Source organism: Somniosus microcephalus, chromosome 3 (genome assembly GCF_052327205.1).
Source record: "Somniosus microcephalus isolate GS21.2 chromosome 3, FLI_Smic_1.0, whole genome shotgun sequence".
Taxonomy (NCBI): Eukaryota; Metazoa; Chordata; class Chondrichthyes; order Squaliformes; family Somniosidae; genus Somniosus; species Somniosus microcephalus.
In genome coordinates, this window is record NC_140989.1 from 161,400,883 (window position 1) to 161,426,372 (window position 25,490).

The following is a 25,490-nucleotide window of genomic DNA, read 5'->3' on the forward strand; positions in this document are numbered from 1 at the left end:
CTACAATAACCCATGTCTCCAGGCCCAAACTGCAATAACTCAGGACACCTAGCCCAGTCTACAATAACCCGGGTCTCCTACCCAGACTAAATAACCCGAGCCTCCAGGCCCAGACTACAATAATCCGGGTCTCCTAGCCCAGACTACAATAAACCTGGGCCTGGAAACCTGGGTTATTTTAGCCTGGGCCTGGAGACCCGGATTATTGTAGTCTGGGCTGGATTCCCAGGTTATTGTAGTCTGGGCCTGGAGACCTGGGTTATTGTTGTCTGGGCCTTGGGACCTGCGTTATTGTAGTCTGGGCTAAGAGACCTGGGTTATTGTATTCTGGGCTAAGAGACCTGGGTTATTGTATTCTGGGTTAGGAGACCCGGGTTATTGTATTCTGGGCTAGGAGACCCGGGTTATTGTATTCTGGGCTAGGAGACCCGGGTTATTGTATTCTGGGCTAGGAGACCTGGGTTATTGTAGTCTGGACTAGGAGACCCGGGTTATTGTATTCTGGGCTAGGAGACCTGGGTTACTGCAGTCTGGACTAGGAGACCCGGGTTATTGTATTCTGGGCTAGGAGACCTGGGTTACTGCAGTCTGGGCTAGGAGACCCGGGTTATTGTAATCTGAGCTGGGAGACCGGGTTATTGTTGTCTGGGTTTGGAGACTCGGGTAATTGAAAATTATTGTAAAAATAAGTCTAATATAAATGATTGGTAACATACTTTTTGGTAAACACCATGATTCCTTTATGTAATCACTCTTGTTAAGCACATTGCGCTGAAGCACACTAATGATTTTGATCAGCAATTTCTTGTCCTCCAATTCCCCCATAATAAAATGTATTAATTCCCCTTTAACAGCAGATTTTCATTAGTTGATGCAAAGTTATAAGTTGGCTATGGATCTGCATTGGACTCAAGCTGACAAACAGCAGGTTAAATAAAGTCCACTCGTTTAGCCAGATGGCACTATTTTACTACTAGACAAGTAAATTACCTGTTGTGTTGCCCAGGGTTAGTTGATTAATCAAAAAACATTCTCCATACCTTTCCTTTACGCCGTTTCTCCAGGGTTTCTGCTGGTCATCCGCTGAAGTTACGGCAAGAGATCAGGAGTGAAATTCTAGTCGTTTGATTGTGCTCCTTTCCTTTGTCCTCCAATCCCCCTTTACCCCATTTGTTTCTTTGCCTTTTTAGTTTAATTTTTCCCAATTTTTTTCAATTTAAAATTTTTTCTTCTCCGAATATTTGGAGGTGGAAACCATTATTTTAAAAGTGGGTTTTCATTAACTGAAGGCTAAGGCTGCAACCAGCCAACTGAAAGGCCAGATTCTGAAGATTCATGTGTTAATATCCCAGCTGTGCCTGCTCCATTCTAACCCCTCCATCTTGCTAAAGGTACCACACTGGGTGCTGCTCTCATTCATTTCCTCATCCTCTTCCGTTGAGAAGGTAACGGGATTGTGCACAGAGCCTGGTTCAGCCCGAGTGGTCATCCAGGAAGGGGTTCGAGTGAGAGGCTAATGTGAGGAGTTGGAGAGGCAGAGTGGATAAGGATACAATACACAGAAGCCAACTGAAAGAACAACTTGCATTTCTACAGCGCTTTTCACGACCACCGGACGTCCCAAACGCTTTACAGCCAATGAAGTACTTTTTGAAGGGTAGTCACTGTTGTAATGTAGTGCAGCGAAGATTCACCAGTTCGGAGCAGGGAGCAGCGAGGTGAGCCCGGTATAAAAACCGGCGCAAGCAGCGAGGCCCGACCAGTTCGGAGCAGGGAGCAGCGAGGTGAGCCCGGTATAAAAACCGGCGCAAGCAGCGAGGCCCGACCAGTTCGGAGCAGGGAGCAGCGAGGTGAGCCCGGTATAAAAACCGGCGCAAGTAGCGAGGCCCGACCAGTTCGGAGCAGGGAGCAGCGAGGTGAGCCCGGTATAAAAACCGGCGCAAGCAGCGAGGCCCGACCAGTTCGGAGCAGGGAGCAGCGAGGTGAGCCCGGTATAAAAACCGGCGCAAGCAGCGAGGCCCGACCAGTTCGGAGCAGGGAGCAGCGAGGTGAGCCCGGTATAAAAACCGGCGCAAGCAGCGAGGCCCGACCAGTTCGGAGCAGGGAGCAGCGAGGTGAGCCCGGTATAAAAACCGGCGCAAGCAGCGAGGCCCGACCAGTTCGGAGCAGGGAGCAGCGAGGTGAGCCCGGTATAAAAACCGGCGCAAGCAGCGAGGCCCGACCAGTTCGGAGCAGGGAGCAGCGAGGTGAGCCCGGTATAAAAACCGGCGCAAGCAGCGAGGCACACCAACTCAGCAGTGGGGAGAGAGGTAAAAAGTAATCAGAGTGTGACGTCACCAGGGAGCAGGTAAGTGATTGGTTGGTGAGTATTTCTCTTTTTTAAACTTTAACTCTGTAGTTTATAGTTACTAGAGTCTTTTCTGGTGTAGTAGGGACTGTTGGTAGACTATACAAGCGCCTTAGAGATATCTTTAATTGGTGATAGTGAATTAATTTAAATTAATTAAAGGGTAAGTCATGCCAGGAGAGCCCAGCCCCGTGTTATGCTCCTCTTGCTCTATGTGGGAATTCAGGGACACTGCCGGTGCCCCTGATGACCACGTGTGCCGGAAATGCATCCAGCTGCGGCTACTAGCAGACCGCATTGAGGCGCTGGAGCTGCGGGTGGATGGGTTGTGGAGCATTCACGATGCTGAGAGGGTCGTGGATAACACGTTTAGTGAGTTGGTCACACCGCAGGTAAGGGCTGCACAGGAAGAAAGGAAATGGGTGACCACCAGGCGGAGCAATAGAAGCAGGCAGGTAGTGCAGGAGACCCCTGTGACCATTCCCCTCTCAAACAGGTATACCGATTTGGATACTGTTGAGGGGGCTGACTCACCAGGGGAAGGCAGCAGCAGCCAACTTCCTGGCACTGGGGGTGCTCCTGCTGCCCAGGAAGGGAGGAAAGAGTGTGGGAGAGCAATAGTGGTAGGGGATTCTATAGTAAGGGGAACAGATAGGCGTTTCTGTGGCCGTAGAGGTGAATCCAGGATGGTTTGTTGCCTCCCTGGTGCCAGGGTCAAGGATGTCACTGAGCGGCTGCAGGGCATTCTGGAGGGGGAGGGCGAACAGCCAGAGGTCGTGGTCCACATTGGTACCAACGACATAGGTAAAAAGAGGGATGAGGTCCTGCAGCAAGAATTTAGGGAGCTAGGTGGAAGATTAAAGAGCAGGACCTCAAAGGTTGTAATCTCTGGATTACTCCCGGTGCCATGTGCTAGTGAGTATAGGAATAGGAAGATAGAACAGATGAATGCGTGGCTAAAGGGATGGTGCAGGAGGGAGGGCTTTAGTTTCCTGGATCACTGGGTCTGCTTCTGGGAAAGGTGGGACTTTTACAAGTCGGACGGTTTACACCTGAACCAGAGGGGGACCAATATCCTTGCGGGGAGGTTTGCTAGCACTGCTGGGGGGGGTTTAAACTAACTTGGCAGGGGGATGGGATACAGAGTGGAACTATAGTAGGGGGGGATTTACAGCCAAATACGGAGGAAAAAACAAGTCAGCTGGGAAGGCAGAGCAAATATGTGAAGGCAAAAGGGAATATGGCAAGGCTGGAAGGCATTTATTTTAATGCAAGGAGTCTTGCAAATAAGGTGGATGAACTGAAGTTGTTGTTGAACACATGGGAGTACGATATTGTTGCTATCACGGAGACATGGTTGAGGGAGGGTCAGGACTGGCAGCTCAATATTCCGGGGTATAGAATCTTCAGGCGAGACAGAGGGGGGTGTAAAAGGGGAGGGGGTGTTGCAATATTAATTAAGGAATCAATTACTGCTGTAAGGAGGGATGATATATTAGCGGGTTCCTCTAATGAGGCCATATGGGTAGAACTTAAAAACAAAAAGGGGGCAAGCACTTTGCTGGGAGTGTACTATAGGCCCCCAAACAGTCAGGGGGAGATAGAGGAACAGATATGTAGGCAAATCTCAGAGAAGTGCAAAAATAATAGGGTAATAATAGTGGGGGATTTCAACTTCCCCAATATTAATTGGGATAGTCAGAGTGTGAAAGGCTTAGAGGGTGCAGAATTCTTAAAGTGCATCCAGGAGAGCTTTTTGAGCCAACATGTAGAAAGTCCTACAAGAGAGGGGGCGGTACTGGACCTAATTCTGGGGAATGTAGCCGGGCAAGTGGTGGAAGCGTCAGTAGGAGAGCATTTTGGCGACAGTGACCATAATTCGGTGAGATTTAAGGTGGTCATGGAAAAAGACAAAGACGGCCCGGAAATAAGGGTTCTAAATTGGGGGAAGGCCGATTTTAATATGATACGGCAGGATCTGGCCAAAGTGGACTGGGAGCAGCTACTTATAGGAAAATCCACATCAAAGCAGTGGGAGACTTTCAGAAGGGAAATAGAGAGAGTACAATGCCAACATGTTCCTGTAAAGGTCAAGGGTGGGACCAACAAGCAAAGGGAACCTTTGTCAGGGTTGGGGAGCCACGGGGCCGTATAAATACGAGGCCGTGCTCTCCGGGCGAGGTAGGATCTGGACCCAAGTGCAGAAACCAGACAAGAGACACATACAGTACTTTGTTTGAACTTTACTAGATTTACACATAACCAGATTAACACAAGAGACACAGCAATATACATAAGAACTAGAGACAAGAGAACTAGAGACAAGTTACAAAACGGCTAGTCAAGATAGGAACTCAGGACAGCTTCCATGAGGAAGCCCACTTGTCTATACTGAGCTTGCGACAAGCTACCACAAGGAGCAACCGGCTTGCCGAGACACAACTCCAGACAAGCTACCCCAAGGGTAATCGGCTTACCAATGCAAGGCTCAAGACAAGATCCCAACGGCTCCCACATGGCAACACGCTAGTCCAAACAGCACCTTACCAAGACAAGCAGCTCAACAGAACAAGACTTAAATACATCTTAAATCCAGAGACAAGAACACAGACTTAGATACATAGCTCGAGAGGACTATGGCACAGACTTAGATACATAACTCGAGAGAACTATGGCACAGACTTAGATACATAGCTCAAAAGAACTAGAACACAGACTTAGATACATAACTCGAGAGAACTATGGCACAGACTTAGATACATAGCTCGAGAGAACTAGAACACAGACTTAGATACATAGCTCAAGAGAACTATGGCAGCCAGCTTGTGAAGGCAAGCTGCCATAGAGGAAAGGCTAGTCACACAGAGAACCTAGTCAAGACAAGGAACATTGTCAGGACTAACTCCCTGGTTCACCCTAGTGAGGACTCAGCACTGAGTGAAACAACAACAGAACTTATATACCAAGAAAACCAGGTGCCACCCATAAACAGCTAACAGGCTGATTAAAAACTAACACCAGAGAACGAGAAACAATTAACAAAAGGAACACAGTGAAGGTGCCATCTAGAGGTTACAAAAAGGAACTGACTGGCACCCTCACAACCTTGGATGACAAGGGATATACAAAAATGCATTAGGAAAAAAAGGGGGGCTTTTGGCAGTTACAAAAGACTAAAGATGGAGGAAGCCCTAGAGGAGTATAAAAAGTGCAGGGGCATACTTAAAAAAGAAATTGGGAGGGCGAGGAGGGGCCATGAAATAACACTGGTGAGCAAAATAAAGGAAAATCCTAAGATGTTTTATAAGTATATTAAGGGCAAGAGGATAACCAGGGAAAGGGTAGGGCCCATTAGGGACCAAAGTGGCAATCTGTGTGTAGAGCCAGATGATGTAGGCGGGGTTTTAAATGAATTTTTTGCATCTGTGTTCACTATGGAGGAAGACGATGTAGACATAGAAATCGGGCATATTAGCATCGAGAGGGAGGAGGTACTAGCGGTTTTAGCAGGCCAAAAAGTGGATAAATCCCCAGGCCCGGACGAGATGTATCCCAGGCTGTTGTGTGAGGCAAAGGAGGAGATTGCAGGGGCTCTGACACAAATTTTCAGAACCTCTCTGGCCACAGGGGATGTACCAGAGGACTGAAGAACAGCTAACGTAGTACCATTATTCAAGAAGGGTAGCAGGGATAAACCAGGGAATTACAGGCCAGTGAGCCTAACATCTGTGGTAGGGAAATTATTAGAAAAAATTCTGAGGGACAAAATTAGTCTCCACTTGGAGAGGCAAGGATTAATCGGGGATAGTCAGCATGGCTTTGTCAAGGGTAAATCATGTCTGACCAATCTGATTGAATTTTTCGAGGGGGTGACTAGGTGTGTGGATGAGGGAAATGCTGTGGATGTGGTTTACATGGATTTCAGTAAAGCTTTTGACAAAGTCCCGCATAGGAGACTGGTCAATAAGGTAAGAGCCCATGGGATCCAGGGTGCCTTGGCGCGTTGGATCCTAAACTGGCTGAGTGGCAGGAGGCGGTTGCTTTTGTGACTGGAAGCCTGTGTCCAGTGGGGTACCTCAGGGATCGGTGCTGGGTCCCTTGCTGTTTGTGATCTACATAAATGATTTGGATGAGAATGTAAAAGGTATGATCAGTAAGTTCGCAGATGACACGAAAATTGGTGGGGTGGTAAATTGCGAGGAGGAAAGCCTCAGGCTACAGGACGATATAAACGGGTTGGTCAGATGGGCGGAAAAGTGGCAAATGGAATTTAACCCCAAAAAGTGCGAGGTGATGCATTTTGGACGGACAAATAAGGCAAGGGAATACACAATGAGTGGTAGGGCCCTAGGAAGTACAGAGGGTCAGAGGGAATTTGGTGTACATGTACATAGATCCCTGAAGGCAGCGGATCAGGTAGATAAGGTGGTTAAAAAGGCATATGGGATACTTGCCTTCATTAGCCGAGGCATAGAATATAAGAGCAGGGAGGTTATGATGGAGCTGTACAGAACGCTGGTGAGGCCACAGCTGGAGTACTGTGTGCAGTTCTGGTCGCCTCACTATGGGAAGGATGTGATTGCTTTGGAGAGGGTGCAGAGAAGATTCACCAGGATGTTACCTGGGATGGAGCGCCTCAGCTATGAAGAAAGACTAAACAGGCTGGGGTTGTTTTCCTTGGAGCAAAGAAGGCTGAGGGGGGACCTGATTGAGGTGTACAAAATGATGAGGGGCATAGATAGGGTAGATAAAGAGGAACTTTTCCCCTTAGTAGGGGCTCAATAACAAGGGGGCATAGATTCAAGGAAAGGGGCAGGAGGTTTAGAGGGGATTTGAGGAGGAACTTTTTCACCCAGAGGGTGGTTGGAATCTGGAACTCACTGCCTGAAAGGGTGGTGGAGGCAGGAACCCTCATAACATTCAAGAAGCATTTGGATGAGCACTTGAAATGCCATTGCATACAAGGCTATGGACCAAATGCTGGAAAATGGGATTAGACTGGACAGGGATTGATGGACGGCGCAGACACGATGGGCCGAAGGGCCTCTTTCTGTGCTGTATAACTCTATGACTCTATGATACCTGGGATGGCAGGAATGACGTATGAGGAGAGATTGGGTCGATTGGGCTTGTACTCGCTGGAGTTTAGAAGAATGAGAGGGGATCTCATTGAAACTTATAAAATTCTAACCATACTGGACAGACTAGATGCAGGAAGGATGTTCCTGATGGTCGGGGAGTCCAGAACCAGGGGTCACAGTCTAAGGATAAGGGGTAAGCCATTTAGGACAGAGATGAGGAGGAATTTCTTCACCCAGAGAGTGGTGAACCTGTGGAATTCTCTACCACAGAAGGCAGTTGAGGCCAATTCATTAAATATATTCAAGAAGGAGTTGGATATAGTTCTTAAGGCTAAAGGGATCAAGGGATATGGGGAGAAAGCAGGGACAGGGTACTGAATTTGGATGATCAGCCATGATCGCACTGAATGGCGGAACAGGCTCGAGGGGCCGAATGGCCTACTCCTGCTCCTATCTTCTATGTTTCTATGTCAGAAACTAAGGGAAGTTGAGCAGGTTGTTTGTTGTGGGCATGGAGCTGGAAGGAAACAACCTCTGTCCAAGGCCAAGGGCTTTTTGAGATGAGTACAGTTGGAGGGAGGGGTGATGGTGTCAGTTTTAAGAAGGAGAAGGTGGTGCCAGAGCAGAGGGAGGTGTTAGTGATGCTGGGGCGAGGAAAGCATGGGGGTGAATTTCTGCGGAGGCTCTCCAGCTTGTTTGCTGTAACTTGGGTTGCAGATACCCCAGAAAAAATGGCAATACTGTTCTCCGGTAACAACATCAAAAATGACCAGATACTGTGTTTTTAAAAATCTTATTGCTGTTTGTGGGACCTTGCTGTGCGCATATTAGCTTCCACGTTTCCTACACTACAACAGTGACTATACCTCAAAAGTACTTCATTGGCTGTGAAGTGCTATGGGACACCCTGAGGTCATGAAAAGCGCTGTATAAATGCAAGTCCTTTATTTCTTTCTTTAACTCGTAGAGCACCAACCTCTAAATGCAAAAAAAAATAGCCTGCTGTGGCGGAGACCACATAGGGACAGTAACACAGTGTATAGCCAATGCTGTTATATGTACCTAAACACAATTCACTATGTATAGCAATGTTGTGATATGTACGTGCTGGGTTGGGTTATCGGTGCAGGGTCCCGTTAAGAGCATCGGTGGCGTGATGACGTCATAGCCCCTGCACGGGGCGGAGCCTTTCAGACCTCGTGGAGAGTGATTAAAGTAAGACACGTTTTGCCTTTGCTGAAACGAAAGTCTCTGCCTGTTGATTTCTATCGACCCCAACATTGGTGACCCCGCTGCTCTTTTGGACGATTCCAAAGACCTCATCTGAAATGGCGCCGAGCGCCGTTTCCATCAAATTACCCGAGTTTTGGGAACAACAGGCTGCCGCTTGGTTCGCCCAGGCCGAGGCTCAATTCGCAATCCGGGACATCACCGCGGACGACACGAGGTACTACTACGTCGTCTCTGCTCTTGGCAGCTCCACCGCGGCCAGAGTCGTGAACCTGCTGGAAAACCCCCCGGAGCTCAACAAATACGAAACGCTGAAAGCGCACCTCTTACAAACTTTCAGACTCACCGAAGCCGAACGCACACGCCGGCTTCTCTCTCTACCCGGGCTTGGTGACTCCAAGCCCTCGGAGCTGATGGACCACATGCTGGCCCTCCTGGGCACGCACACGCCGTGCTTCCTCTTCAAGGAACTGTTCCTTCAACAGCTGCCAGGTCAGGTACGGTCGGCTTTAGCCAACTCTTCCACTACCGATTTCCGCGACCTGGCCAAGGCGGCCGACAAATTTTTCTCCGCCGGGCAACAGTACTGCGCATCCACGCGGAGCCCTGCCCCCACCGATACAGCCCAACGGCGGCAACCCTCAAGCCTCTACTTCTACCATGCGCAGTTCGGCCCCAAAGCCAGGAAGTGCCAGCCCCCATGCAGTTTTCCCGCGTCGAAACAAACTAAAGACCACTCGTCGGCTGCTATGGCTGTCGGCCGTTCAGGCAGTTTGTTGTTTATTACAGACACCGACTCCGGACGTCATTTTCTTTGCGACATGGGCGCCCAGGTGAGCGTCCTGCCCACGTCAACCATAGACATTCAAGGGGGGAACCACAGCCCCGTCCTCGAAGCCGCCAATGGCAGTTCCATCCGCACCTTCGGGAAACGGAACGTGGCGCTTTGTTTTGTCGGGCAGCGGTTCACCTGGGACTTTGTCACAGCAAAAGTGTCCACCCCCCTTCTTGGCGCTGACTTCCTCTGCGCCAATGGCCTTTTGGTGGACGTCAAGAACCGACGCCTCATCAACGCTGAAACCTTCAGCTCGCTCCCATGTTCCCTCAGCGGGTCCAACACGACGCAGTTGTCCAGTGCACTCTCGGCCTCCGACAAGTTTTCCCACCTCCTCGCCCAGTTCCCGGACCTCACGAAGCCCACGTTCTCGTCCGCCGCCTCCAAACACGGGGTAGAACACCACATCTCGACCACAGGTCCGCCCGTCTACGCCCGCGCTTGGCGCCTCGACCCGGGGAAGCTCGCCATCGCCAAAGCCGAGTTCGACACCATGGAGCGCCTCGGCATCATCCGCCGGTTGAACAGTCCGTGGGCTTCGCCCCTCCACCAGGCGGCTGGTGGCGCCCATGCGGAGATTACCGGCGCCTCAACGACGCGACGACCCCCGACCGCTATCCGATTCCACACATCCAGGACTTTTCCGCCCGCCTGGCCGGGAAAGTGGTATTCTCGAAAGTGGACCTCGTCCGGGGTTACCACCAGGTCCCTGTCCGGCCGCAGGACGTCACGAAAACTGCAGTGATCACCCCGTTCGGGCTATTCGAATTTCTCTGCATGCCATTCGGCCTCAAAAACACCGCACAGGCTTTTCAACGCCTAATGGACACCGTGTTACGGGGCCTGACATTCCTGTTCGTATACCTGGACGACATCCTCATCGCCAGCGCCTCCAGGACGGAGCATGTGTCCCACCTCCGGACTCTCTTCGAACAACTCAGCCAACACGGCCTAATCGTCAACCCGGCCAAGTGCCAGTTCGGGCTGTCCTCAATCGACTTTCTCGGGCACCGCATCACGAAGGACGGGGCGGTGCCACTACCATTGAAAGTGGAGGCCGTGATGGACTTCCCGCGACCCTTCACCGTGAAGGCCCTGCAGGAGTTTTTGGGCATGGTGAAGTTTTACCATCGTTTCGTCCCCCGAGCAGCCCAGCTTATGCGGCCCCTTTACGAGGCCCTCAAAGGCAAGCCCGACAAACTCGCCGTCGACTGGTCCGATGAGATGGCCAATTCTTTCATGGACACGAGAAGGGCCCTGGCTAACACGACCATGATGGCGCATCCGTTACCTGATGCGCTGATCGCTCTCACCACCGACGCCTCGGAATATGCGGTCGGCGCCATCCACGAACAGTGGGTCAACGGCGCCTGGCAGCCGCTCGCCTTCTTCAGCCGGCAGCTCTGCCCGAACGAGCGGAAGTACAGCACCTTTGATCGCGAGCTTCTATGCCTCTACTTCGCCGTCCGACACGTCCGTTTCCTGCTGGAGGCCCGCCTGTTCACGGCGTTCGTGGACCGCAAACCATTGACCTTCGCCATGGCCAAAGCCTCCAAGCCGTGGTCGGCCCGTCAGCAACGCCAGTTGGCCTTCATCTCAGAGTTTACAACGGACATCCAGCATGTGGCTGGGAAAGACAACCCCGTCGCCGACTGTCTCTCCCGAGCTGTCGCCAGCGCCGTGCACCTCGGCATCGACTACACCCGCATGGCGGCCGACCAGGCCTCCGACCCGGACGTCCAGGCCTACAGGACGGCGGTCATGGGCCATCAGCTAGCGGACATCGCGTTCGACGCTGCCGGCACCACACTCCTGTGCGTCGTCTCCGTTGGGCAGCCACGTCACGTCGTGCCCGAAGGGTGGAGACGGCAAGTTTTCGACGCCATCCATAATCTTTCCCACCCGGGCAGGAAGCCGTCACAGAAGCTGGTGGCGGCCAAATTCGTCTGGCACGGGCTCAGAAAAGACGTTCGCGACTGGCCCAGCACCTGCGTGGTATGCCAACGCTCGAAAGTACATCGCCATACTAAGGCCCCGTTGGCGCCTTTCGCGGTGCCCGAGAGGCGGTTTGACCACGTTAACGTGGACCTGGTGGGGCCCCTGCCGCCCTCCCGCGGGTTCACCCACCTCCTCACAATGGTCGACAGAACCACCCGATGGCCGGAAGCCGCCCCGCTGTCTTCAACGATGGCCACCGATGTGGCTCAGGCGTTCATCAGCACTTGGGTCGCCCGGTTTGGCACCCCATCTGACATTTCCTCCGACCGGGGGCCCCAGTTCATGTCAGAGCTCTGGAACGCTGTCACCCGAGGCCTCGGGTTGAGACTCCACCGCACCACAGCATACCACCCTCAGGCTAACGGGCTGTGCGAACGGTTTCATTGCTCCATGAAGGCCGCGCTCCGGGCCAGCCTCTGGGACGACAGCTGGATCGACAGACTCCCGTGGGTCATGCTGGGACTCAGGACCGCTCCCAAGGAGGACCTCCAGTCCTCGTCCGCCGAGCTCATCTACGGACAGCCGCTGCGGGTTCCCGGGGATTTCGTCCCCAATGCAACGGAACCTTGGTCCGCAGCCCGTCAGCGGTCCGACCTTCTGGACAACGCCAAGGTTTTCGCGCTGGTGCCCACGTCGCAGCACGGCCTCCCGCAGTCCCACGTTTCGCTCGACCTTCGTGATGCGGAGTACGTTTTCGTCCACCACGACGTCCACTGGGGACCTCTTCAGCCACCCTACGATGGTCCATTCTGCGTCCTGGAAACCGGGGACAAGACCTTCGTAGTGGGTGTCGGCGGTAAACCGGACTGCATTTCCGTGGACCGTCTTAAGCCGGCCCACCTGGATCTGAACCGACCCGTTGAGTTGGCACAGCCCCCGAGGCGGGGCTGACCTCCGGTTTCCGCACCCTCCGTCCACCACTGAGCGCCCGAGGTCCCTCTGACGAACTCCCCAGTCCCCGCCCCAGAATTGAGGAGCCGTTCCGGCCGTGTGATCCGGCCCCCCCAACGACTGACATTGCCAGTGCTAGTGAATTCTGGGGGGACGTATGTGGCGGAGACCACATAGGAACAATAACACAATGTATAGCCAATGCTGTTATATGTACCTAAACACAATTCACTATGTATAGCAATGTTGTGATATGTATGTTCTGGGTTGGGTTATTGGTGCAGGGTCCCTTTAAGAGCATCGATGGCATGATGACATCATAGCCCCTGCACGGGGCTGAGCCTTTCAGACCTTGTGGAGAGTGATTAATGCAAGACACTTTTTGCCTTTGCTGAAACAAAAGTCTCAGAGCCTGTTGATTTCTATCGACCCCAACACTGCTTCATATGAATGTAAATAAAAGACGCGTCATTGGCGAGGTCAGGACATGTTTGCTTAAACTAGATCATTTCAGAAATCTAGGAATGTCGGCATAGAATTTAATCAGCCAGCTCACAATCTTTAACTAAGTGGAAAAGCAAAATACTGCAGATGCTGGAAATCTGAACTAAAAACAGAAAATGCAGCCTTCTGGACTCAACATGGAGTTCAACAATTTCAGACCATAACCTCTGGCCCAATCTTTTTTCTCTCTCTCACATGGCAGCTGTTGATCATCCTGCCAGTGCCATTTACACTTCATCTAGTGTCATCTTTTGTTTCTTAACTTGTTCCATTACCATCTCCTTTTGTCTTTTAATCTCTCCTGCCTTCCATCCTATCACAGACCTTCCCTTTTGTTCTTTCCTCCCCTCCCCCTCTCCCTGCCTCTGCACTTGCTTAAAAACCTGTTCCATTTCCAGCTTTTTCCAGTTCTGACGAGGGGTCCCAGACCTGAAACGTTAACTCTGTTTCTCTCTCCACAGATGCTGCCTGACCTGCTGAGTATTTCCAGCATTTTGTTTTTATTTCTTTAATTAAGTGGGACTGTTTTCATTAGAACAGGAGAGACTCCAGAGTGATTTGATAAAGGCGTTTAAAATTATGAAAGGATGGGACAGAGTAGATAAAAACAGACTGATTCCAGTGATCGAGGGATCTAGAATGAGAGAACATGAATATAAGATTAAATTTAAGCGATTTAGGAGAGGGAGCAGGAGAATTTTTTTTCACACAGAGAGTTGTGAAGCTGTGGAATTCACAGCTGGAGTTAGTGGTTGAAGCAGAAACCATGTCAACATTTAACAGTTTTAAGAAGATAGGAACAGGAGCAGGCCATTCAGCTCCTCGAACCTGTTCTGCCATTCAATTAGATCATGGTTGATCTGTATCTCAACTCTAATTAGCCGCCTTGGTTCCGTATCCCTCAATACCCTTACCCAACAAAAATCTATCAATCTCAGTTTTGCAATTTGCAATTGACCCCCAGCCTCAGCAGCTTTTTGGGGAAGAGAGTTCCAGATTTGGTTTTATTGGTGGTTGAATGATAGGGGGATAAAGGCTGGACACATGAGATTGGGATACTGCTCACGTGGAGGAGAAACACCAACACGAACTGGTTGGGCCGAACGGCCTGTGTCCGAGTTGTAACTCTGCAATTCTATAAAGCTAAAGTTAGTTTCAGACCTGCCTCATCTGTGAACATGGGTGCAAACTGTAAATACACATGACTCCAGTGGCTCTCTTTCATAAGAACATAAGAAATAGGAGCAGGAGTAGGCCATTCAGCCCCTCGAGCCTGCTCCGTCATTCAATAAGATCATGGCTGATCTTCGACCTCAACTCCACTTTCCCGCCCGATCTCCATATCCCTTGATTCCCCTAGAGTCCAAAAGTCTATCAATCTCAGTCTTGAATGTACTCAATGTCTCAGCATCCACACCCCTCCTTAATAAGAAACTTGCTCTTATCCTACGCTCTCTATCAATGTTTTACTGTCTCCTGACCATAGTTTATGACACAAGCCAGCACTAGCCACATGTACTATCAGTGTATTTTTGATAACAGAGTGTGATTTGTAATTTAAAGGTTTTTGTTCCACTCCTGAGGCACCGCGAGTGATTGCATTTGGATAAGGTTGGTGAAGTGCGTGAGAATGTCCTTGGTACCACAGACACATTGTTGCCGTGACGATCTGTAAAAGCCACACGCAACAGCAGTGTAGATATAAATATTAAAACCGCAGGTGGAGAGGTTCAGCTGCAGTACCCCCAGATTTAGATCGTCAGTCTGAGAAGGGGGCACTGGCTGAATCATTGAGCGCGAGTGAGCAGGACCAACTGTTGGTGCCAGTGGAGCAGCAGGAATCTGCTGACTGAGTCCAGCTCGCGTCCTTCCTGAGGTGCAGAGCCCTGAGATTTGGACCTCGCGTGGCCTACATATAAAAAAAGCATCGATCGGAACTCCTGCACCTATTAAAGGGCATGGGAAATATGTGATAAGTTTCCCAAGAATTATTATGCTTGGATTGGGATTTCAACAGACTGCTTATAAAAAAAGGGACTGATTTATTATATCGTGTTGCAATGAAAACATGCATTAGGTAATCAATATCCATTGCATTGGCCAATGAAAACATGCATTAGGTAATCAATATCCATTGCATTGGCCAATGAAAACATGCATTAGGTAATCAATATCCATTGCATTGGCCAATGAAAACATGCATTAGGTAATCAATATCCATTGCATTGGCCAATGAAAACATGCATTAGGTAATCAATATCCATTGGATTGGCCAATGCAAACTTAAATAAGTATAAAATTTCTTATTTGAGTGTCAGTTCTAAATGGGTACTCCTATTTAATGGGAGTAAAGGGTAGTGGTCTGGTACAGAGACCTTCTGAACTGGGCTCACAGTGGGGGCATAAACAACAAGCGAGTCCTGAACGTTGGTCTTAGTTGGCTGAATAAAATTTCAATTGAGCCCCAGCGCACTGACAGAAGTGAGTAGTACTGAGGATTTTTTGGGTAGGAATGAGTGGTCATTAATAGGGTCGCTCAGGCCTGAAGTAGCAGGAAGAGAGGGCAGCTTGGAACATAGTAACATGAGTAGGCCATTGGAAGTACAGAGAGCGAAGGAAGTGCATGCCTCACAGCATAAACTGCCTCAGTCAGTGGAATTAAAAGAAAGACTTGCATTTATATAGCACCTTTCACAACCTCAGGGCATCCCAAAGTGCTTCACAACCAATGAAGTACTTCTGAAGTGTAATCACTGTTGCGATGTAGGAAACAACAGGGGAAGCTCCCTGGCTATGATACTTCCAATAAGATAATTAGGCCAAATGTGAGCCTGATACTTGGTAAAGCCTGAACATATCTTCAGCTGAAGGGAGGTTGAAACGTGTAGCCTGGTTCAAAAGAGCTGAAGGAACAGTCAACCATCTAAACTGAAGGTCATCACTGCCCTCAACCTTTACACCACAGTGTCCTTCCAGCTGCTTCTATGCTGTTCTACGGACATTACTATTGGAAACCATCTTCTCATTTTTCCCACACTGTTCTCTGAGCAGAGGGGACTCTGAAACCCCTCCCTTTTGGTTGTCTGTAGCTGTTCTCCAAGCAAATTGAAGCCATCTGCGATGGTTCCTCGGAGTTTGAAATCCAAAGCTCCCATTGGAGCAATAGGAACAATCATGAGAAAGGCACCCATCATTGGGTCCATGACATACATCACTGAGGTTGCCACTGGTGTCACCAGGTGCTCAATGCAGTGCAGACAAGCATTCCTCCAACCCAGCCAATAGTTAGCCAATACCACCTTCCCCTGTTGTGTATTTGGAGGCTAGTGTTTGGTCAACACAAACCATATTCTAACATCCGCCATGAGAAAGGTTGGTATTCCTAGACAGCTCAGGAGGGGTAATCTCTATTCTGAACCTCTCTCCTCATTGTTCCCCCACCCCTGCAACCTCTTTATCGGTAATGCCCTCTACCTCACCCTGAGCTTCTTCTTCTACATCACTGATTAGTTTTGCCTCAATCTATGTTGGTGATCAATGCAAGTGTGCATGTGATGATGGTGACCAGTGCTCTTCAGGTGCACAATGAAGACCACCTCTTGCTCCATGAAGATAGCAGATGGGACATTACAAGTATCTCAGCACACTAATCCATTTGGGTACCGTTCTATCAATATGTGAACTATTAAGCACTTTTGCACAGTGTGCATGGACATGTTGATGTGATGTGCAGTGCCAATCACAGAACGTGTGATTGATAGGATAATCCCGTGTGACGCTGTGACTCACCAGAATTCAGCAGAATGATAGCCTTCAGGCAGATGTACTCCTCACACTGAAGTTTTAGCAGTCGAAAACGTGACACTGTTGCTAGGAGCATATCAAATATTTCCACCATCCCTTCAACACATTTCCCTTCATTCCTGAGACAACAAATTGTAAAACATAAGTTTAGCATTTTATTTTTTAAAAAGATGACAGCTCTGCAACTTCCTGGAATGTTATTAACACTTGTCATTTGAAGACAAAAGGCTAGATATCTTCATTCGTTTTATGAAAATAACCACCTGTGTAGACAGATTAAGTGAGTTGGCAAAGCTGTGGCAGATGGAGTTCAACGTGGGTAAGTATGAAGTCATCCAATTTGGACCACGAGGATAACTCAGAGTATTTTCTAAATGATAAGCGACTAGGAACTGTAGAGGAGCAAACAGATTTGGGAGTCCAAATACACAAATCATTTAAAGCTAGTAGACAGGTACAAAAAGTAAACAAAAAGGCTAAATATTGGTCGTTAACTCAAGAGCACTGGAATATAAAGGGGGGGGGGAGTTATGCTTCAGGGTCACACAGTCTTGGTTAGATCCCATCTGGAGTAACTGCGTCCAGTTCTGGGCACCGCACCTCAGGAAGGATAGATTGGCCTTGGAGGGGGAGCAGCGCAGATTCACCAGAATGATACCGGGGCTAAAAGGGTTAAATTATGAGGACAGATTACATAAACTTGGCTTGTATTCCTTTGAGTTTAGAAGATTAAGGGGTGATCTAATTGAGGCGTTTAAAATGTTAAAAGGATTTGATAGGATAGATAGGGAGAAACTATTTCCTCTGGCAGGGGAATCAAGGATCAGTGGCAGCGGTGGGAGTGGCGGACCTGCGAGGGAGCGGTGGCTGTGGGAGAAAATAAAGGTCGGTGATTTTCAGGCCCAGTCGAGCAGCGGCAGCAGCGGGAGCGGTGGCAGAATTCGAGAGTGACATCACAGTACAGAAAGTGACGCCGGCGCAGGGGAAGAAGCTGATTGGTGAGTAGTGGGTGAGTGCTTTTTTTTCCTTCAATTTTAAGTTTATTTCTTTTAAGGTAGTTCATAGTTAAGGTAGTTCGGGAGAGCGAGAATCCGAGAGTTTAAATTTGAGGTAAGAGTTTTTTAATTATAAGTATGGCAGGGGACCTCACTCCCGTGCGTTGCACAGCCTGCAGCATGTGGGAATTCCTAGACGCTTCTTGCTGTCAGCATGACCACATGTACAGTAAGTGCCAACGGTTTGACCAACTTGAGATCCGGTTTTCGGAGCTCGAGCATCAGCTGGAGGCACTGCGGTGTATCCGCGAGGTTGAGAGTTACGTGGATAGCACGTTTTTAGACGTGGTCACCCCTCAGCTTAAGAAAGTGCAGTCAGAGAGGGAATGCTTACCACCAGTCAGAAGGGGGGCAGGCAGGTAGTCAGGAAAGCCCCAGAGTGCATCTCACTCAACAACCATTTTTCTGTGTTGGAAAACGGTGAAACTGACGGTTCCTCTGGGGAGTGCAGCCAGAGCCAAGTTCATGGCACTGGGTGGCTCAGCTGCACAAGGGGAGAGGAGTAAGAGTGGAAGGGCAATAGTGGTAGGAGACTCAATAGTGAGGGGTGCAGACAGGTGTTTCTACGGCCGCAGACATGACTCCAGGATGGTATGTTGCCTCCCTGGTGCCAGGGTCAAGGATGTGACTGAACGGCTGCAGGGCATTCTGAAGGGGGAGGACGAACAGTCAGAGGTCGTGGTTCATATTGGTACCAACGACATAGCTAAAAAGAGGGATGAGGTCCTGCAACAAGAATTTAGGGAGCTAGGTAGCAGATTAAAAAGCAGGACCTCAAAGGTTGTAATCTCTGGATTACTCCCGGTGCCATGTGCTAGTGAGTATAGGAATAGAAGGATAGAGCAGATGAATGCGTGGCTAAAGAGTTGGTGCAGGAGGGAGGGCTTTAGTTTCCTGGATCACTGGGTCTGTTTCTGGGGAAGGTGGGACCTGTACAAGTCGGACGGGTTGCACCTGAACCGGAACGGGACCAACATCCTTGCGGGGAGGTTTGCTAGTACTGTTGGGGGGGGTTTAAACTAATTTTGCAGGGGGATGGGATACGGAGTGGAACTATAGTAGGGGTTGATGCACAGCCAAATATAGAGGAAAAAACAAGTCAGTCTGGAAGGCAGAGCAAATATGTAATGGCACAAGGGCGTATGGCAAGGCTGGATGGCATTTATTTTAATGCAAGGAGTCTTGCGAGTAAGGCAGATGAATTGAAGGTGTTGATGAACACATGGGAGTATGATATTGTTGCTATCACAGAGACATGATTGAGGGAGGGGCAGGACTGGCAGCTCAGTATTCCGGGGTATAGAATCTTTAGGCGAGACAGAGGGGGGTGTAAAAGAGGAGGGGGGTGTCACAATATTAATCAAGGAGTCAATTACTGCAGTAAGGAGGGATGCTATCTTAGCAGGTTCCTCTGAGGCCATATGGGTAGAACTTGTAAACAAAAAGGGGGCAAGCACTTTGCTGGGAGTGTACTATAGGCCCCCAAACAGTCAGGGGAAGATAGAGGAACAGATATATAGGCAAATCTCAGAGAATTGTAGAAATAATAGGGTAATAATAGTAGGGGATTTCAACTTCCCCAATATTAACTGGGATAGGCTTAGAGGGTGCGGAATTCTTAAAGTGCATCCAGGAGAGCTTTTTGAGCCAGCATGTAGAAAGTCCTATAAGAGAGGGGGCGGTACTGGACCTAATTCTAGGGAATGTAGTTGGGCAAGTGGTAGAAGTGTCAGTAGGAGAGTATTTTGGTGACAGTGACCATAATTTGGTGAGATTTAAGGTAGTCATGGAAAAGGACAAAGATGGACCGGAAATAAAGGTTCTAAATTGGGGGAAGGCCGATTTTAATATGATAAGGCAGGATCTGGCCAAAGTGGACTGGGATCAACTACTTGTAAGAAAATCCACATCAGAAAAGTGGGAGTCATTCAGAAAGGAAATAGAGAGAGTACAGCGCCAACATGTACCCGTAAAGGTCAAGGGTGGGACCAACAAGTCCAGGGAACCATGGATATCAAGGGATATACAAGAATGGATTAGGAAAAAAAGGGAGGCTTTTGGCAGATACAAATGACTAAAAACAGTGGAAGCCCTAGAGGAGTATAGAAAGTGCAGGGGGGTACTTAAAAAAGAAATTAGGAGAGCGAAGAGGGGGCATGAAAAAACACAGGCGGGCAAAATAAAGGAAAATCCCAAGGTGTTTTATAAGTATATTAAGGGCAAGAGGATAACCAGGGAAAGAGTAGGGCCCATTAGGGACCAAAGTGGCAATCTGTGTGTAGAGCAGATGTGGGTGAGGTTTTAAATGAATATTTTGCAGCTGTGTTCACTATGCAGAAGGTGGATGTAGGCTTAGAAATCAGGCAGGGGGATTGTGATATACTTGAACAAATTAGCATTGAGAGGGAGGAGGTACTAGTGGTTTTAGCAGGCTTAAACGTGGATAAATCCCCAGGCCAAAACGAGATGTATCCCAGGCTGCTGTCTGAGGCAAGGGAGGAGATTGCAGGGGCTCTGACACAAATTTTCAGAACCTCTCTGGCCACAGGGGAGGTGCCAGAGGACTGGAGGACAGCTAACGTAGTACCATTATTCAAGAAGGGTCATAGGGATTAACCAGGGAATTACAGGCCAGTGAGCCTAACATCTGTGGTAGGGAAATTATTGAAAAAAATTCTGAGGAACAGAATTAGTCTCCACTTGGAGAGGCAAGGATTAATAAAGGATAGCCTGCATGGCTTTGTCGGGGATGGCATTAAACGGGAAATTAGAGAAGCGTGCAATAAGGGCACAGCAGTTATCATGGGTGACTTTAATCTACATATAGATTGGGCTAACCAAATTAGTAACAATACTGTGGAGGAGGAATTCCTGGAGTGTATACGGGATGGTTTCCTGGACCAATATGTCGAGGAACCAACTAGAGATCAGGTCATCTTAGACTGGGTATTATGTAATGAGAAAGGATTATTTAGCAATCTTGTTCTGCGAGGCCCCTTGGGTCGGAGCGATCATAATATGATAGAATTCTTTATTAAGATGGAGAGTGAAATAGTTGACTCAGAGACTAGGGTCCTGAATTTAAATAAAGGAGACTACGATGGTATGAGGTGTGAGTTGGGTAGGATTGATTGGGGAATGTCACTCAAAGGGTTGACAGTGGATGGGCAATGGCAAGCATTCAAAGATTGCATGGATGAACTACAGAATTTGTTCATCCCAATTTGGCATAAAAATAAAACAAAAATTTGGTGACTCAGCCGTGGCTAACAAGGGAAATTAGGGATAGCATAAGATCCAAGGAGAGGACATATAAATTGGCCAGAAAAAGCAGTAAACCTGAGGATTGGGAGCAGGTTATGATTCAACAAAGGAGGACAAAGGGATTAATTAAGAGGGGGAAAATAGAGCATGAGAGTAAGCTTGCAGGGAACATAAAAACTGACTGTAAAAGCTTTTATAGATATGTGAAGAGAAAAAGATTGGTGAAGTCAAGCGTAGGTCCCTTGCAGTCAGAATCAGGGGAATTTATAATGGGGAACAAAGAAATGGCATCCCAATTAAATACATACTTTGGTTCTGTCTTCACAAAGGAGGACACAAATAACCTCCCAAAGATGTCGGGGAACATAGGGTCTAATGAAAGGGAGGAACTGATAGAAATCAGTATTTGTAGGGAAATGGTGTTAGGGAAATTGATGGGATTGAAGTCCGACAAATCCCCAGGGCCTGATAATCTACATCCAAGGGTACTTAAGGAAGTGACCCTAGAAATAGTAGATGCATTGCTGGTCATCTTCCAAAAGTCGATAGACTCTGGAACAGTACCCATGGATTGGCGGGTAGCTAATGTTACCCCACTGTTCAAAAAAGGTGGTAGAGAGAAAACGGGGAATTACAGACTGGTAAGCCTGACATCAGTAGTGGGGAAAATGCTAGAGTCCATTATAAAGGATGTAATAGCAGAGTACTTGGAAAAAAGTGACTGGATCGGACAAAGTCAACATGGATTTACAAAAGGTAAATCGTGCTTGACTAATCTACTGGAATTTTTTGAGGATATAACTGGTAAAATAGATAAGGGAGAACCAGTGGATGTGGTGTATTTGGACTTTCAAAAGGCTTTCGATAAGGTCCCGCATAAGAGATTAGCGTGTAAAGTTAAGGCACATGGGATTGGGGGCAAGGTATTGACTTGGATAGAGAACTGGTTGGCAGACAGAAAGCAAAGATATGGAATAAACGGCTCTTTTTCCGAGTGGCAGGCAGTGACTAGTGGGGTACTGCAGGGATCGGTCCTTGGACCCCAGCTATTCACAATATATATTAATGATCTGGACGAGGGAACTAGATGTAATATCTCCAAGTTTGCAGACGACACAAAGCTGGGTGGGCGTGTGTGCTGTGAGGAGGATGCCGAGAAACTCCAGTATGATTTGGACAGGTTGGGTGATTAGGCAGAAGTATGGCAGATGCAATATAACGTGGATAAATGCGAGGTTATCCACTTTGGTGGCAAAAACAGGAAGGCAGATTATTATCTGAATGGCAATAGATTGGGAGAAGGGGAAGTGCAACGAGACCTGGACGTCCTTGTGCACCAGTTGCTGAAGGTAAGCATGCAGGTGCAGCAGGTGGTTAAGAAGGCAAATGGTATGTTGGCCTTCGTAGCGAGAGGGTTTGAGTACAGAAACAAGGATGTCTTGCTGCAGTTGTACAGGGCCTTGGTGAGACCACATCTTGAGTATTGTGTGCAGTTTTGGTTGCCTTATCTGAGGAAGGATGTTCTTGCCATGGAAGGAGTGCAGCGAAGATTCAGCAGGCTGATACCTGGGATGGCAGGAATGACGTACGAGGAGAGATTGGGTCGATTGGGCTTGTACTCGCTGGAGTTTAGAAGAATGAGAGGGGATCTCATTGAAACTTATAAAATTCTAACAGGACTAGACAGACTAGATGCTGGAAGGATGTTCCCGATGGTCGGGGAGTCCAGAACCAGGGATCACAGTCTAAGGATAAAGGGTAAGCCATTTAGGACAGAGATGAGGAGGAATTTTTTCACCCAGAGAGTGGTGAACCTGTGGAATTCTCTACCACAGAAGGCAGTATAGGCCAATTCATTAAATGTATTCAAGAAGGAGTTGGATATATTTCTTAAGGCTAAAGGGATCAAGGGATATGGGGAGAAGGCAGGGACAGGGTACTGAATTTGGATGATCAGCCATGCTCTCATTGAATGGCGGAGCAGGCTCAAGGGGCCGAATGGCCTACTCCTGCTCCTATCTTCTATGTTTCTATGTTTCTATGAGCCCTATGACTCTATGAGTTCAAGGGGACATAAGCTTAAAATTAAAGCCATGCCATTTAGGGGTGAAATCAGGAAGCACTTCTTCACATAAAGGGTAGTGGTAATCTGGAACTCTCTCCCCAAAAGGCTGTGGATGTTAGTGGGACAATTGTAGTTTTCAAGACTGAGATCGATAGATTTTTGTTGGGTTAGGGTATCAAGGGATATGGAGCAAAGGTGGGTAAATGGAGTTGAGGTACAGATCAGCCATGATCTAATCGAATGACGGAGCAGGGTCGAGGGGCTGAATGGCCTCCTCCTGGTCCTAATGTAAACAGTGTTACATTCCTTTAGAATAGATTTTTAATTCAAATGACAATGGTTTGCCATTGAAAGCACATTGAGTGAGGTATAAGAAAAACCTTGATGTTAAGTGTTAGATTAACTACATGGGTGTTTGTTGCTAGAAAAAGTAAGAACACTGTTTATAGTGAAACAACTAGCAAGCGACATCAATTGTAGGAAGAAATAAATATGAATGCAGGCAGTCATTAGGGTTAGTGATACAGTCTTTGCTCATACTACTGCCAATTCCCAATGTTTAAAAGAATTCTCCAAGGACAACACTGTAGAATGGCTCTATCCTACAAACAGTAACACCTTGAATAAAAGTTAAAGGGGGGGAAATTCGGTATCGCACCGTTTGGGGCGCAATTATCGGCCGGGCGCAAAGTTTAGTGCCTGGTGCTAATTATCACCTCCAACTGCAAACTTGGTTTTTATCGCCCCTGGAGGTGATTGGAGCGCTAAATCAGGCGCTACACAACTCTCTTAAGGCGCTAAGGCCGAGGAGCGAGGCGCTAACTCAGAGCACAGGCGCAGCGCAGGTGATGTTAGTCAGCAATGGAACACAGACACACTGGTGCCGGCCAGTTCATAAAGGGGTAGGTCGATCTTATTCTCCAGCCACATCCTGCTCATTGCAGCCTTGAATCTCGTCGTGGACAGACCTGTGCCTAAATTTTCCAGCCAAGGACTGTGGAGAGGGTGAGAGAACGAGCTCAGCACTTCAGCGAGCGGGCCTTGGAGGCTCTGGTTGGCGCGGTGGAGCGCAGAAGAGCTATACTGTACCCTGAGAGTGGCAGGAGGCCTTTGCCACGCGATTACAGAAGAGTGTGGAGGGAGGTGGCTCATCACGTTTCCTCCAGGAGCATGATGCCCAGGATCCATTTCCAATGTCGCAAAAAGTTCAACGACCTCACTCGGGTCATCAGGGTGAGTGGCTGTTTTTCAATACCACTCCATCCCTCCATCTCAACCTCACTCTATGGCCAGAGGGTCTTAAAACCCCAATGCCCAACACTCATCCCTCTCATGAAACACACACGCACAATCCACACATTAAGGGCTATTTAACTATGGGAAGCACATCAGGCAAGACCATGGCTGCATACATTAAGGGCTATTTAACTATGGGAGGCACATCAGGCAAAACCATGGCTGCATACAGTAAGGGCTATTCAATTATGGGAGGCACATCAGGCAAGACCATGGCTGTATATTTACTCAGACGCCATCCTTTTTCTTGCAGGCCAAGCTATCTCATAATAGGAGACAGGAGCAACGGACGGGTGGAGGGCGGTCTCAGCTGCAACCCCTCAGCGATCTTGAGGCGCGTGTCCACAGGATTGTGGCAAGCCAGGTGATCAGTCCTGTCGCCCCTGGAGAGGTCGACCCCATTCAGGACAGCAATGGTAAGGTCATCAGCTTTCTCTCCTCTCTCATTCCACTTGTCCCTCACAACACCAACCTTTTACACTTTCAATCCAACTTACTAAATCGCTCCACTCCTTCCTCCCTTACTGCCCCCCTGTCCTCACGCTAAAGCCACTCTTGTACCTTCCTGCTTTCAGATGGTGATTCACCAGCTGAGGAGACGGGCCCTCAAGCTGCCAGTGGGAGTGAAGCCGCAGGCGAGGAGGAAGAGGAAGCCGGAGCATCAGCGTCACCCTCTCTCGAGGAAGCCCATGCCCACACTGTGAACATGTCTTCCCTGGAGGGGAGCAGGGGGAAAGGGTCTGATGAGGATGAAGCTCCAGGACCCAGCAGGCTGCAGCAACGCGATGGGGGTAGGGAAGCTCGGGGGCCTTCTCCCCGGAGGCAAAGTAGGCCAGCGAGTCCTGCTGCACTGGACGCAGAGGAAGAGTGGCTCATCGCTGAAATGAACACCCAGGTGGCAGACATGCACACTGAGCTCATGGGTGCAGTTCGAAGGGTGCCCGAATCCATTGAATTACTGGCAAGAAGTGTGGAACACTTCGCTGTAGCACAAGCGGACACCACACAAATGCTTAGTGCTGCAATTCAGTCACTGGCTGCCATGATCCAAGCTCAAACTGGTCTCATGCAGTCTCAGATTGAGGCCACGCAAGCACTGACTGCTGCCATCATCACTGGT

At 48.8% G+C, this 25,490-nt stretch overlaps 1 protein-coding gene across 1 annotated transcript in view; it reads right to left on the reverse strand.

Moving 5' to 3' along the window:
* The window catches only part of esr1 (estrogen receptor 1), a 576,183-nt gene that overhangs the window by 36,444 nt on the left and 514,249 nt on the right, over nucleotides 1-25,490 (reverse strand). Inside the window, exon 6 of the mRNA XM_085977844.1 lies at nucleotides 16,676-16,809. Coding sequence (XP_085833970.1) covers nucleotides 16,676-16,809 — 134 coding nt within the window. The remainder of the gene's footprint in view (nucleotides 1-16,675; nucleotides 16,810-25,490) is intronic.